The sequence below is a fragment of the Solea solea genome, chromosome 20 (genome assembly GCF_958295425.1).
Source record: "Solea solea chromosome 20, fSolSol10.1, whole genome shotgun sequence".
NCBI lineage: Eukaryota > Metazoa > Chordata > Actinopteri > Pleuronectiformes > Soleidae > Solea > Solea solea.
Genome location: NC_081153.1, coordinates 21,516,462 through 21,530,919, shown reverse-complemented (window position 1 = coordinate 21,530,919; position 14,458 = coordinate 21,516,462). Strand labels below are relative to the sequence as shown.

The following is a 14,458-nucleotide window of genomic DNA, read 5'->3' as shown; positions in this document are numbered from 1 at the left end:
CTCTTGTGCTGTTGAGAAGTGGAGGAGGGAGGTCAACGTGCAAACTGACGTCAAAGACCTGCCGCCCCATTGATGTGCTGTAGGTAGGTGTTTGCTGAACGACCTCTCTGGGCCATAAAAGCTGTCATTCTCTGGGGCCGTAAAACGCAGCTACTCCCCCCCATCTCCCTTCTTTCCTGCTGCAACACCCCAAGGAAGCCACCGTGATCACAGACAGCTGCTGCAAATGCCTGCGAACGATTTCCTGATCAGTTTGTGTTTGTTTTATGATTGAGATGAAATGTTTGTGGATGCGCGAGTGTCTGCAGCCAGACTGTCTGTCCACTTCCCCGCTGTGATGACATGACTATGGTCAGGTGCTCCACAGCCCGGGGACTGCAGTCACTGAGGAAGAGGGCGAATCCCATGAAGCACCGGAACCCGTGTCAACCTCTGTTCCTTCTCCACACACACAGACCGTGACCTCTCAAGCACTAAACCACTAAACCTCCACACTCAAGCAGCAGAGATAAGAACCATATTAGTGCAGCCTGAGGGCCTGCACACATGAGAACTAAGAGAGTCGAAGAGACTCCACCAAAATGTTGAGCACTAAACACTGTTTCTGGAAAATGGGTCACAGAGTGAAAGCGTCTTAAAACGCCGCCCTTCAGTTTCCGTGTACGTGTAACATGGCATCGTCCCACCTTTCTCTTGTCTTTGCATTTGCTGCATTCATCTTCATCGTAGCCATCTTCGTCTTGTGTTTACAGTTAGTTTGGTGTTCACTTCATGTTAACTTCTATTTCCTTTCCTTCGTTCCGTCTCTCCGCGATTGTAAACGTTAAAACGTAAAAAACAAAGCTTTATGCACTGCAGCGTTTAGAGTCTTTTTAAGTCCTTTTAAAAGATGGCATCATGAAAGTCTGGTATCTTTGAGGGTTAGGCCTAATTCACCCACGTGAGTGAGCAGCTTTTAATAGAAGCAATGATTTCAGGGGCTGGCCCACTGCTGCTCTAATTCACTCATTGATTTTCATTTTGGGGGGAACTCTCCCACCAGATGAGCCTCTCTCCGTCTAAACCAGCAGCTGCCTCAGGAGGGGGTGCAGAGGACTTCACTGGGCCATCACTGTCCAATCCAGTGTGTGTATGCATGTTATCCGAGTTCACGTCCACACCCCCCACTTCTCTCCCTGTCTTGCCCCCCACCTCTCCACCCTGCACTGCCACCACTTCCTCGGGGGGGCGGGGGCTGCTTGGCTGCGCTGCTAATCCCTCAGTAAATGTGGGTCAGTGAGCAGAGCGTTGCCTTCGTCACTCAGTGAGGGGACAGACAGCGGGGTCACGACGCCGGTCACGACGCCGGTCACCCCCCATGCACTCGTGTGCGTGTGCACAAACACACACATGCTTGGATTCACATGTTCTGTGTAGACAATGACGACAAAGATGAAAAACAAGCAGCAACTTAGAAAACAATCACTTAAGCTCTGCTTTGAGGGAAAATGACCTGGTTTCTATTTACAACTACCACATATCCGTCTTCCATACTCCTGGAACTTTGAGGGTTGCAGCGGGACCTGGAGTAATCCTAGCAGACACTGTGGAAAATGCAAGTGCCACAAATGCAATTGGAACTTGTAAAGAGCATTTTTCACTATTTTTAACTCATGACTAGCTCAGGACAAGCCGGTGTCCTTAGATTAAGGATGCATCACCATAAGCTTCACAAGCCAACAACTACAAGGTGACACAAGAACATGTGGGCACCCCCTTATTCAGAACTACTCCAATATGTATTCCTGGGGTAATTCTCCCCTAAAAGGTCAAATAAAGAAGATATTTATGTTAGAAAGCTTACGTCGTTAAGAGCTTAAATCTCTTACACGCATGTAGACCAAAATATCAAAGAGTCCTAAATAAGCATCACTGCATTCACACTAATTAAACTCAGCATCATTAACATTCTCCATTATGAGCTTGGTACTTTATCTACGAGGGGGCAGGCAATCATGAAATAATGATGATTTAGTCATGTGACGACAGATAAATAAACAATGGTAACCTGGAGAGTGGGACTCCCTCATCCTCTCCTTCTGCACAGGGAGGTAAGTGGGACTCCCTCATCCTCTCCTTCTGCACAGGGAGGTAAGTGTGACTCCCTCATCCTCTCCTTCTGCACAGGGAGGTAAGTGGGACTCCCTCATCCTCTCCTTCTGCACAGGGAGGTAAGTGGGACTCCCTCATCCTCTCCTTCTGCACAGGGAGGTAAGTGGGACTCCCTCATCCTCTCCTTCTGCACAGGGAGGTAAGTGTGACTCCCTCATCCTCTCCTTCTGCACAGGGAGGTAAGTGGGACTCCCTCATCCTCTCCTTCTGCACAGGGAGGTAAGTGGGACTCCCTCATCCTCTCCTTCTGCACAGGGAGGTAAGTGGGACTCCCTCATCCTCTCCTTCTGCACAGGGAGGTAAGTGTGACTCCCTCATCCTCTCCTTCTGCACAGGGAGGTAAGTGGGACTCCCTCATCCTCTCCTTCTGCACAGGGAGGTAAGTGTGACTCCCTCATCCTCTCCTTCTGCACAGGGGGGTAACAACATGGCTGTGTTTGCTCTGCACTCCACTATCAGGACAACATTCTGGTGAGTGTTGCTCGACCCACTCATAATCCGTGTTTTGCTGAGATAAGGTGGAGATGAAGTGCTGCTGGTTTTCTTCACTTAGCCGTGCTCAGTGGCTGGCTGTTATTTTGTGCTGTTAAGTCAAGAAAATGTCAACGACAGGAAAAAGAAATGAGAAAAAGGAGAGAGCTCAGTCATGGAAGGGAAAGGGGAAAATGAAAATGGTGGATGGGGCTGAAAAGCCTGCGTCTCTTTCCTCACATGCTCTCACTTTTGAGAGGATTTTCTCAAGTGGGAAAATTTCTACTGATGATACAGTTGTGAAAATGGAAACGCCGCCGCCGCAGCACCCTTGATGGAACCGTCATTGACTCCTAATGGGAAAAAATCTCACTACACGTGTAATATTCTCAACCCTCCATTTCTTTCATCCCGACTCGTGCGGCGACACACACACGCACGCACACACACACACACACACACACACACACACACACACACACACACACACACACACACACACACACACACACACACACACACACACACAGTTTCCCAGGTACGCTCGTTCTCCGTTCCTCCTCTGGACTTTCTTGTTCTCTAAATCATTTCCTCTATTTATCTTCACTCTCCTCCCTTTCTCTTTTCCAATTCCAGGTCTTGCCGGTGACCTTGAGCAGCAGATGCCAGTGAAGTAGCTAAAGTACAAAGTCAATATCCGCCAACAAAGCTGGTTAAGTATTAAATGACGGGATGAGGACGCCGCAGAGTAACAGAGAGAAACCACTTAACAAAGAACAAACAGAAGGGACATTTGCAGCAGGACCTTAATGGAACACTCAACACTCATAATGATGTACACTCAGATATGACTTTATGTACTTTAATGCACGTGCAGCACACTCGGTATCACAGTCCAGAATCACTGATGCTCTCTCTTTGAGGAGGAAACCTGAAATGACTCTAGTTAGATACTTTTCCACTCAATCGCTGTGATTTTTTACGACTCTTTCTCAGATATTACCTGGAAACGTGACAAGGGAGCTGGCAGCAGAAGTTAAGGAAAATATCTGCAATGACTTTGCCTTTTCATAAAGAATCCCGCTTTAGTGCAAGTCTAAAAGCAGCTGGAGTGTGTAAAATACTGGGTTACACACATGACGTCAGAATGCCAACGTGCTTCCCAGAGACAGTAAAAGGAACATCATCACAATCTCTGTCTTTTTATAAGAAAACCTGAAGTGATTCTTTGCTGAAAGGGGAAGCGGCAGCGATGATGAATGATTACCCAGAACTGACATGACTGCAGGAGAAACACACATCTTTTCATATTTCTACTTATTGCTGTTGTAGTCGAGGGAGTTTAATCGCCACAAGGCATAGCATTAAAGCAGAATCCCATGTAATGTGAAAATTTCAAGTTGGCCAGCTCATAATAGCCGTTCACTGCCTTCTGCCAGGATCATTGTCTGCAGCTTTGAAAACTGAGTGGATAAAATAGCAGAGAATGGGGCCTTTCATCCACGCTTGGCCGTGGATGTGGACCAGAGTGACTCCAATTGAAAGCTATTGCAGCTAGATTCAAGATTCAAGATTCAAGATTCAAAGTGTTTATTGTCATATGCACAGTAAAGAAACACGTTTCCCTGTACAATGAAATTCTTACTTTGCTGTCCACTCAAAAAACACCAGCATAAAGTAAAAAAGTAAAAAAAAGTAAAAAAGAGATGCTTTTGTAAAAAAAAGTATAAATATACATAAGAAAAATATAAATATAACAAGAGACTAAAATAACAACAGCTAAAGAAAATCAATGGAATAAATGTGTAGAGCTTGTGTGTGTGTGTGTGTGTGTGTGTTTGCAGATACTGCCCTCCAGTTTGCTGCATTCCTGTGCAGAGCAACATTCCTCTGGAAGCTAGCAGGGTCAGAGGTCACGAGGCAAAGATGAGACGGGATGCAGCCATCGGCAGCCACAGCGGTGTAAGCGTGGGTGTGTGTGTGTGTCATTGGGTAGATTTATATTGATTGCAAACAACAAGTACAGCCTGTGTTTGCTCAAAGAAATTGGATATAAACGGCAATATCCAATAGTTCAAGATTCACATCAAAAGACACAGCAATTATGTGATAAAGATAAAATGTCTTCGGCATCGCTGCAGGAATTTAATCACACTCTTCACTGAGAAGATAGATTTTGTTTGTTGATTTTTTTGTGATCTTGATTTAAAAAAGAAAAGAAAATCATTAAAATAAGAGTTAATGTGCAAAAATAAACAAAAAACACGTCATAATCATGATATAAATAAACGAGAGAGCCTCTGTGTACGTACAGTATAACGTGCAGTCACACGGCGACGCCAACAGCTGCTTTGACACGTGTGTGCATTCCTCAGTTTGCGGCACAGACTCCACGTAAGACACGGCCTTCCCACCCACAACCTCTGGAAATGGAGCGGTGCCACTGACCTGCTGGCTACACCCAGATCCACTAACCTGAAAAAGCCACGTCAGGGTTTCTGTAAAGCACGGGCTGGCATCCAGAGGGGTTTTTAAATCACATTAAAATGAAAACCCATCAGGTTGATTAAATCTAAACAGGTTGTTAAATAATAACAGAGGGAAAAAAAGGCTTTTAAACTATTGGTTGACAAAACAGGTTAAAACCTGCAAAATCAACTCTAGATCTGGAGAAACAGTCAAATCTGCGGCCGTGCACTCTGATTTTTCACAATCTGTGTCCAGACCAGAATTTCTGCTGCTTATAAATCTGCAACGATACTAATGTCTGAAAATGACGATCACATGATCATTCAGGTTGATTCAGCGCTCTGTTGTCGTTCACTTAGTCTCACAAAAGAACTTCTTTTATTCGACCAACAATGAGCTGAAACTAAAACGCTCAGCAAGTGTAACAGGAGCTCTTTGGTCACACCTGAGTGTCCAGTCATGGAGGATATGAACCAATCAGGGAGTGAATGTGGGGTAGACGACGTGGCTAATAAAACAAGCTCTCTGAGTTCTTGGATTTCAATATTTTCTGGTTTCTTTGCTCCACATAAAGAAATCATTGAAATGTGTGGAGCTGAATGGATTATTAATCGATTACTAAATTAATATTTTGATAATCGATTAATCTGTTCAAAGCTTTTTTTCATGATTAAAACAGGATTTCCAATTGTTTAAGCTTCTTAAATGTGAGTATTTTCTTCATTTCTTTGCTCTGGAGAACAAAGAAATCATTAAAAGTGAATCATTTTGGTTTGTGGACAAAACAAGACATTTGAGAACATCATCATTTCGTCCAGAAAATAATCCATAGATTAATCAATGGTGAAAATAAAAAATAAAGAAATGAAAAATCACGGACATTTAGCTCAAGAACCAAAAGCAAACTCGGTGCTAAACACTGTAAAAGAGACACGTAGGGTTGAAATTGGATTTATTGAGTTTTAGTGGGGACTGAACTCAGAAATGGTATGACTAAGAGGCGGAGCTATTGATCACAGTTAATCAAGCATGAAACACACCACAGTGGAAAGAGTGGGCAGTGATCGCTGCAATTTTCCATGAACTCGCTCCGATCAGCTGTGTCATTCAGCCGATTATAGCATCGAGAGGCTCTCCGCGATCCAGAGGTGAACATCTGGAGATGGACTGGAATGTCAGATAATGAATGACACATTTGTCCAGGTGACACCGAGCCCAAGGCATCCAGTGAGACGTAGGCAGAGAGTGAGTATGTGTGCGATAGGGAGGGTGTGTGTGTGTGTGTGTGTGTGTGAACTGACAGACAAGTGCATGCTTGTGAAGATTTGTTAGGTCTCTTTTTCAGAATTACAGTTTGGCTGTTGAAGGTTTTTGAGTTCATGTCAAGTTCAAGGAGAGTTGCATGCTCCCCCAACCCAACACACGTCCTTGCACTCTGGAAATATGTGCAGGTTAACTTTCCATACGTTGCTCAACTGTCCTTTCCCTTAACCTTTGCTATGCAGTACACACACACACACACACACAGGTACAGGTACACACACCCACCGGGAACCCTGTGGACATGTGCTGTTATCACACGCCTGCGTTTATCCAGACTCTGTGGGATCCACCGGTTTGATAAATGCAGCTCAAACGCTGTCACTCACACTCACGATTGAACCTGACAGCAGAGTTCACCACGTAATCCAGCTATGTAAACATCAGACAACACCGCCTGCTATATTAAGACATGCCGCTAATATTCAAGAGCAGCCTGGTCCAGGGCGGGGGGGGGGGGGGGGGTCATGAATTACAACCCAGACAAAAACAAGACCTCCAAAGTTCCAGCTAATCAACTGTTCCTGGAGACCAAGTGGAACTGCAGCTGATAATTAACCCATTGTGTCGTGATACAATCACGTCACACACACACAGGCTGATGTAAACACCAGTGCGTGCACCTGATGAGTGTGAGATTGAGTCACATTCTCCACACACACACACACACACACACACACACACACACACACACACACAGCGACAACAGACTTTCACTTCATTTGCACAACAATCACAAATCAAACATGTCCGTGCACATCCTGGAGAAAGGGCTGCTCTCATGACGTGGAGCTGGAAGGTGGTGGTGGAGGGAGGGAGGGGGGGTTGAATTCCTTCTTTGGAAAGGAGGGGGAGAGAGAGGGGGGAGGGGAGTGTCAAGGGAGCTAATAGACTGTCTGGAGATCTTTTATATGTAATGCCCAAGAGGGAGAAAGGAGGTTGAGTGCATAGTAAAAACCAGTCATGAAGCAGCACAATGTAGGGGTTGGTTAACTGTGACCTGGAGGTTGGAGGAATCATTAAAAACCCACATTAGTCATTCATTGTTGATCTTTTCTATCTCCTGAGCAATATGTGGGATTTTCTAAGCCTATATTTGATCAATTAGTGTCATTTTTTAAAGCCTAGATTTAAATTCCAAGCGTAAACATGTGATTGACTGTGTCACGTGTCACAAAGACTAATTACATTTTACTACAACATATCATGTCCAATAATTATCAACTATTCCGGTCTTCCATTCCATCACAGTGTTATTGTATCTATTAAAACAAGCTCTCAGAGTTCTTCAATTTCAATAGAGGTAGAAAGCAGACAGAGTACAGTAAAAATCACTTTGTGACCTGGAGGTTTGGGATCATTAAATCACCCACTCACCCATTCTATGTTAATCAGTTACAGCTCTTGATCCATTTTATGGGATCTTTGTAAGCCTAGATTTGAATTCCAAGTGTAAACACATGGCTAACTGTGCCCAATATAGAAGAAGCAAACTAATATTACGTTTTATAAAAAAAAATGTATTTTAAGTTCAATAAAAAGTTATTAATATCAGTAGCAACTGAACCTTCACGTTTTAGAGGCTGCACCGAGTAAACGTCTTGGAACTGCTTCTAGCAATCTAGAACTCCAGCTGCCATTGATAACAGGTCAATAATAATAATAATAATAATAATAATAATAATAATAATAATAATAATAATAATAACAATAATAATAATACTAATAGGACAACTTTCCAATAAGAAAAGGCAAAGTGGAGGTGAAATATAAATGAACACAAACACACACACTGTGCGCCACAGACGCGCGTCTTGTGCGCTGCTGACGTGGATGGCAGGTGTTTTTACGCACGAATTCTGTGCGTAAAAGTATAAAAATCAATATAAAATATACTTTGATTTGAGAAACATCAACGCCCCTCAGTGACGGCAGCGAACTTACTTGTCATACTCTGCGTTGTCCTTGTCACAGCGCGCGTCCTTGTGCTTCTGCCAGTCTTTGCCGTGCTTGCAGGTGGTGAGCAGAACCACGTCCTCCGCGTTATGGACGTGGTATAAGGCATTCCTGGTGTCCGAGCCGATACCGGTCAGGTAGCGTTTCCCCTTGAACACCAGCATGTACTTTCTGAAAGGCGGGATGGAGTTGTACTTGAGGAACCCCCTCTCCCCGCCGGTGCGCGGGTGCTCCTTGGAGAAGAGGGGGATGGAGACGTCGAATCTGGGCCTGAAGTTGTCGGTGCCGATGCTGGCTTTGGCCAACATGGCCTGACCGATGTCGAAGCCCAAGTCTTCCGTGTAGTCCGGCCACGTCCCCGAGTACAAGTTAAATATAAGGTGGTTCCTGCCGTCATTCCACAGGGGCAGGTTCTGGACCTTGGTCTTTAGGTTGTGGACGTATTGCGGGGACAGCTGGTCCCGGTCCAGGGTGTCCAGACTCAGGACGAACAGACACGCCTGTCCGGGGTCTGAGGTGTAAAACCTAGACCCCTCAATAGTGGATAAAATATTCTGATAACTCTCGGAGATCTTCTCCCCTTTCTGCTGCGGGTAAACATAAACTTTGAATCCGTTCTTTTGACACCGAGAGAAATCAAAGCATGAATCCATGCGACAGTGTTTCCCTTTGTAAACACTCGCGTGGATGTCCCTCTTCTGCGTGGGGGATATGTGCAGGTTGTACTCCTCCGTGTCCGTGTGATCCCAGGGCAGGAACGGGTGTAAAGGGTCAGAGAAGTGAGGCCACGGCTGCTCGGGCCGGTATCCATGTCGGCTGCGGTCGTGCCGGCTCCTGCTCGCCGCTGGAAGTTGAACACCTCCGAGGTAGAAGAGCAGCACGAGACACGCGCCGGCGGAGAGCAGGATCAGGTAGCGTTTTTTGGCCTGCATGTGTCCTGGGAACAGGGGCGAGTTGTTTACAGAGAAGAAATGTGGAAAAGTGGCCCGAAGTGAGGCTCTCACCAACCCCGGCTACACCGCTCCATCCTCCGGCTGCCTCCTCCAAGGATCCCCAAACCCCCTTCTGCGTATGTGGTTCCCAAATCCAGCAATTGATCCAGTGCATGTGGGCGATTTTACAAGTGTTGCCCGGTTCTCCCTCTTCTGTAGAGTTTCACCATTTAAACACATGCAGCGCGTGCGGCGACGCTCGGACGCTGCTGCTGCTGCTGCTGCTGCTGTTGCTGCTGCTGCCGCTGACACCACGGTGATCGAATCAAATCCACACTCTCCGTGTTCAGCCTGCGCTTCTTCTCGCCTTCATTCAGGCCGGCGGTGTAAAGGAGATATTCACATGGAAAACGACAGCGGCGTGGGAACTCTCTCCTCCCGGGGTAAGCAGCGGCTGGGTCCCCGAGGCTCTCCCAGACGCAAAGGTACCCCGGTTTTGGATGTTAAACTCGGTCACTCACTGACCGGGGAGTCGTAAAAGGAGCCGCCGCGCTCCGATCCCAATACCTCCGGGTGAATTCGTCCTCTCTCCCCCCTCTTCTAAGGCTCCATGGTCCCGAGTGAGGAGATGCAGAAAGCGGGGAGGTCGCGCCGTTGCGCAGGCAGAGAGGAAGCGGCTCAGCGGTGCAAGAGTAACCTGACGAATCCCTGCATTTTTCGTCCTATCCCCGCATTCCCTCGCTGGTATCAAATAAAAGCCTCATCGGCGGGGAGCTGAGCCACGCAGCAGCGGTCGCAGGAGGCGAAGTTACACGCGGACACGCGTGGAAACGACACAGAGAGGACGGAGCAGAATAGCGCAGAGACGGGAGAATTCTTTCAAAAAGACGCGATTCCTTGATCCTTGTGTCCAATTACTGAGTGCTCAGTTGTTCCGATTGTTAGTCGGTTACATTCCAATCCCGACACGACGGCAGCTGACGTAACGTCCCATCCATGCTCAACACCGCCGCTGATTGGTCCGTGTGTGCATCCGGAAGAGGCGGGACTTAAGGGGAAGCGCCCATTCATAAGCAGAGTCTACAGCATGTGCACATTTACCACAGGACAGACACACCGAGAGATAGATAGATAGATAGATAGATAGATAGATAGATAGATAGGTAGATAGATAGATAGATCATTAATAATGAAGCAATTATTCTTTTTTTCTTTGTTTTTTTCTCTTACATTAGCTCAGTTTATTGCCAGATTCAAGGTCCAAACATTTAAAACCTCTTTCTTTTTCTTCTTTCTTTCCTCTCACAAAAAACCCAAACCACAAAAACTCATTTTTATATACTAGTTTATTTATATTCAATATGTAAACTATGAAACTCTTATTAGACCCTCAGCATCTGCGCATATGAACAAGTTCTTTGTTCATTTAGACCAGGATCTAGCACAGTGACATGCTCAGGCATATGAGTATTTACTGACGAGAGGTTGTTGTAAGTCGACCTCGGCCTGAAGTTTTCCACTAACAAACCAAAGTGACGTAACAGAGGAGACACACTTGAGTGGGGAATTAACAGCAGAGAGGAGTGGTTCTCGCTGAGTGTCACCATGCCTCATAAACCCACATAATCCTCCCCACTGCCATTTGGTGGCACAACACTCGTGCTGGGTGAAGAGGCCATACTCAGTTTTTATCAGCCAATTTCCTAATGAGCGCGGCCCTCTGGGAGAGCGGCCAGCGCTCTTCATCACAACACGCTGGTGATGAAGAACCTCAGCGCTGTTCCAGAGGGCTGCGCTCGTCCTCCTGGTTCGGGGCCTCCTGTATCGGAGAGTTGTGTATCGCCTGAGAAACCCCTGAGTTATCAGGTGTAACTGTTGTACAAGTTAATGGTACGAGTGGGTTTTCTGTGACGCAGCTCTCAAAAAGGGTCTATATATTCTTATTTCCTGGTTGGCTTCAGGAAGAACCTGGAAGACTTCCTCCAGTCCATGGTCTAAACACTACTCTGCTTTGTGTGAACTCATTTGATAAGAGTTTATGTTTAAAAGCTATGAACTACACTTGTGCATGTGCACATTCACATACAGATAACACCACTGCCTCTTTGTTGAGAGCCGTGCTGTTGTTTATGCCTCAGGTGATTTTCCTCTGAATTGCCTGCAACTGCAAAGGAAACGATGTCTAACTGCAACATGACACTTGAAACTTGAGACTGTGTTAATCAGAGACAACGGTGTCATCTGAATCGTCTTTTTTGAATGTATTGCATCTTGTGCACACCATTAAACATCAGTCTTAATTGAAGGCAAGGAAAGACACGGCAGCTTGAGCAGCGAGCGTTAACTGCTGCACCATCAAATGCACCATATACCCTGAGTTTATTCCCTGTTTGGGAACATTCTGTAGCTGTGTGGTCCCTTCATGACAGCGCTGAGGACTGGGAGTCATTCCAGCGAGCTTCGCCTCGCTCCACTCCTTCATCCTTTACTTGTGTACACTTCTAATATTTCCACCCCAGAAAAATTCCCCTCTTTAATCAAGCTTTGGTCTCTCTCTCTCTCTCTCTCTCTCTCTCTCCCTCTCTCCCTCTCTCCTTGACAGGGCTGAAGCAGAGCAACAGCTCTGAGATTCTGAGATAGAAGGAGAGGAACAAACCTGCCCAGCTGTGAAACCGTAAAAGCTGGACTAAGCAAGATTGTAGAGTAGAGCACCACTTTGTTTAGTGCCTCACTGAAATAGTATGTGTTGTGTGTGTGTGACATTATTCTGTCAGCGTATAGGAACAGGAAATTGCTCTGCTGGTGGAGAAAGAAAATGACAGGAAATGACAAATTTAACATTGACAGAAAAAACAAGTGATGGATCATTACTTTCCTTTGATTAAAAAACAAAACAGAAACACTACATACTCAATTGCTGGGATGGAAACCATCTGCATGCTGATGCTATGCTTACTTATCGCTATGGTAACAACAGTGTGGAAATGTCTCCTTCTGACAATGGGTTAAATTAGACTTCAAATAAAGTCTAAGATCCATGATCTCCTCTGTGACTCGCAGTGAGATTTCTGCTCGGCTGTGATGCGTTCACTGATGCTCATAAAATCCTCTAAACCTACGCCCTTTTTTTTATAATGTCCAGATACTATCACCTTAGTTTTACCTATATTTCAATGCAGTCAAGGGACGTCATGTCAATCGCTGTGTAATTGCTGACAAAACAAAACACTTTAACTTTTCCACCTCTCTTCAATGTCCAACTGTGTCCCAACTTTTATCTTAGCCAAATTATTATCATCATTATTATTTTGATTTTGTTTTTGACAAATATTACGTGTGGCCCACGAAACACCAGCTACTTTCCTTTTTGGCCCGCCCACATCTGAAGTTGAATAGCCGTGCTTTACATTGTCTATACATGGTATACAAAAACAGTGTAGCAATATGGTTAATATTAAAATTAAACAATACTTTGTCTACCACTGTTTTAATGTGGATGTTTAAATGCACTTATTGTAAGTCGCTTTGGATAAAAGCGTCTGCTAAATGACATGCAATCTGTAATCTGGAAGTTCAGGGGGGCATCCCCCATGTAAAGACATGACTTCCTGCTCAAAATGTGAATTTTAATTAAACATTTACTCATGAACATCTTCTGATATTCTTCTCTAGTATTATACAGTATGTTCTTCAAAGTATGTGCACTTTTATATATGAATTTCACTTTTATATTACTGATAGAGCTAAGGCATACAGTATCACACACAAATCACACACAGACACAACTTATCGTCATCGTGTTTAACCATTTGTGATTGGATCCCTTGTTTTGGAGATGTTGGCCAAAACAGTATCTGCAGTGCAGACTCGGCTACAGAGGAACTCTATGTGTAAACACACATTTTCTCATTCTGTAGATTTTCTCTATCACGATACCTGGTTAATGTCCAGGTGAGAATACAGCAGGAGAAAGTCTATCCATAAATCAATAGATAAATGTCCTGGCACCCGCAGCCCCACCCCCACCTGCATGCTCTGCAGATCATCCTATCCTTGTGAACACGCCTCACCCACACACTCTCCCACTGCCTTTATCAAATGTGAACAGCAAAGTACATGTCAGGACCAACTCTCCGTACTTAATCCAGAGTTCATGGCTGAACCAGCTAAATATTGCCAGGTATTTGTTATTAGGAAAATCTGATGCTTTTCACTGGGGCTTAAATATACACGAGAGGCACACCCAGGCAACCCATGGCCAAGTGGAACGGGAACTTGGCTTGTGACCAGAGGGTTTCCAGTTTGTATCTGGAGGTCTGAGTAAGGTACCCAATTCCCCATTGCTCCCCAATGATTGGGTTAATTGGACACTCTAATTTGACCCCAGCCATAGGCCACATCCCCTCGCCGGTCCCCAGCCTGGAAAAGGGTTGCGTTTAAATGTAAATAATAAATAATAATAACTCTGCCAAATCAAATAAGCAAATGATCCACTGAAACAGAAACAAATAAAACAACGTAAGACCACACCCCACATTCATATTAATAAAAACAATAAATACAATATTCCTCATACTCTTCACTTGGCTCTTGTTTGTGAGTCTTGCATGAACTCAAGAAGGTCGTGCATATTGCTTTTCTTTCATAACGTACGTCCTCTGGGTTCATGAAGAACACATGTTTCTTTTCTTTTTTTTAGTGACTTTAGTAAGATTTAGTCATTCATGGATACCAGGTAATAAAATTAGGGCATATTTGCTTTGTATGAACGAGTGAATGCAAACCTGAGCTAAATCTATTGAACTGGACATTACAGTAGCATATATATTAAATGACAAGATCATAACCTGTATCAGATGCTGACTGCAGAACCCGCCTGAAACGCTGGTCAACGTAAGACGTGGATTACCTGTGTGCTCTCTGTGACTCTCCTGGCACAGATGAAGTGTGTGTCAAGCACTTCCCCTCGGTGATGGCAGCCATCCATGATAAAGACTTGCAAATCCAGGCCACGGTAAACAAATACCCATGGCTGGAGGGTAATCTGTGGGTAGGGGGAGTTTTCAGGCAAGATGAAGACAAAACAGTCTTTGAGAGTCTTCGGGCTGCTGCTGATCAGTTGCTGATAAAACTCCCCTTCTGGATGATGTAACGCGCTG

General features: G+C 45.0%; 1 protein-coding gene across 1 annotated transcript in view; it reads right to left on the bottom strand.

The window, feature by feature from the left end:
- Nucleotides 1-10,353, bottom strand: part of ext1b (exostosin glycosyltransferase 1b) — a 109,547-nt gene extending 99,194 nt beyond the window's left edge. Inside the window, exons 1-2 of the mRNA XM_058619016.1 lie at nt 9,376-10,353; nt 8,356-9,304 (exon numbers count right to left, since the gene is read on the bottom strand). Coding sequence (XP_058474999.1) covers nt 8,356-9,304; nt 9,376-9,394 — 968 coding nt within the window. The 5' untranslated portion in view covers nt 9,395-10,353. The remainder of the gene's footprint in view (nt 1-8,355; nt 9,305-9,375) is intronic.
- Nucleotides 10,354-14,458: the final 4,105 nt, after the last annotated feature.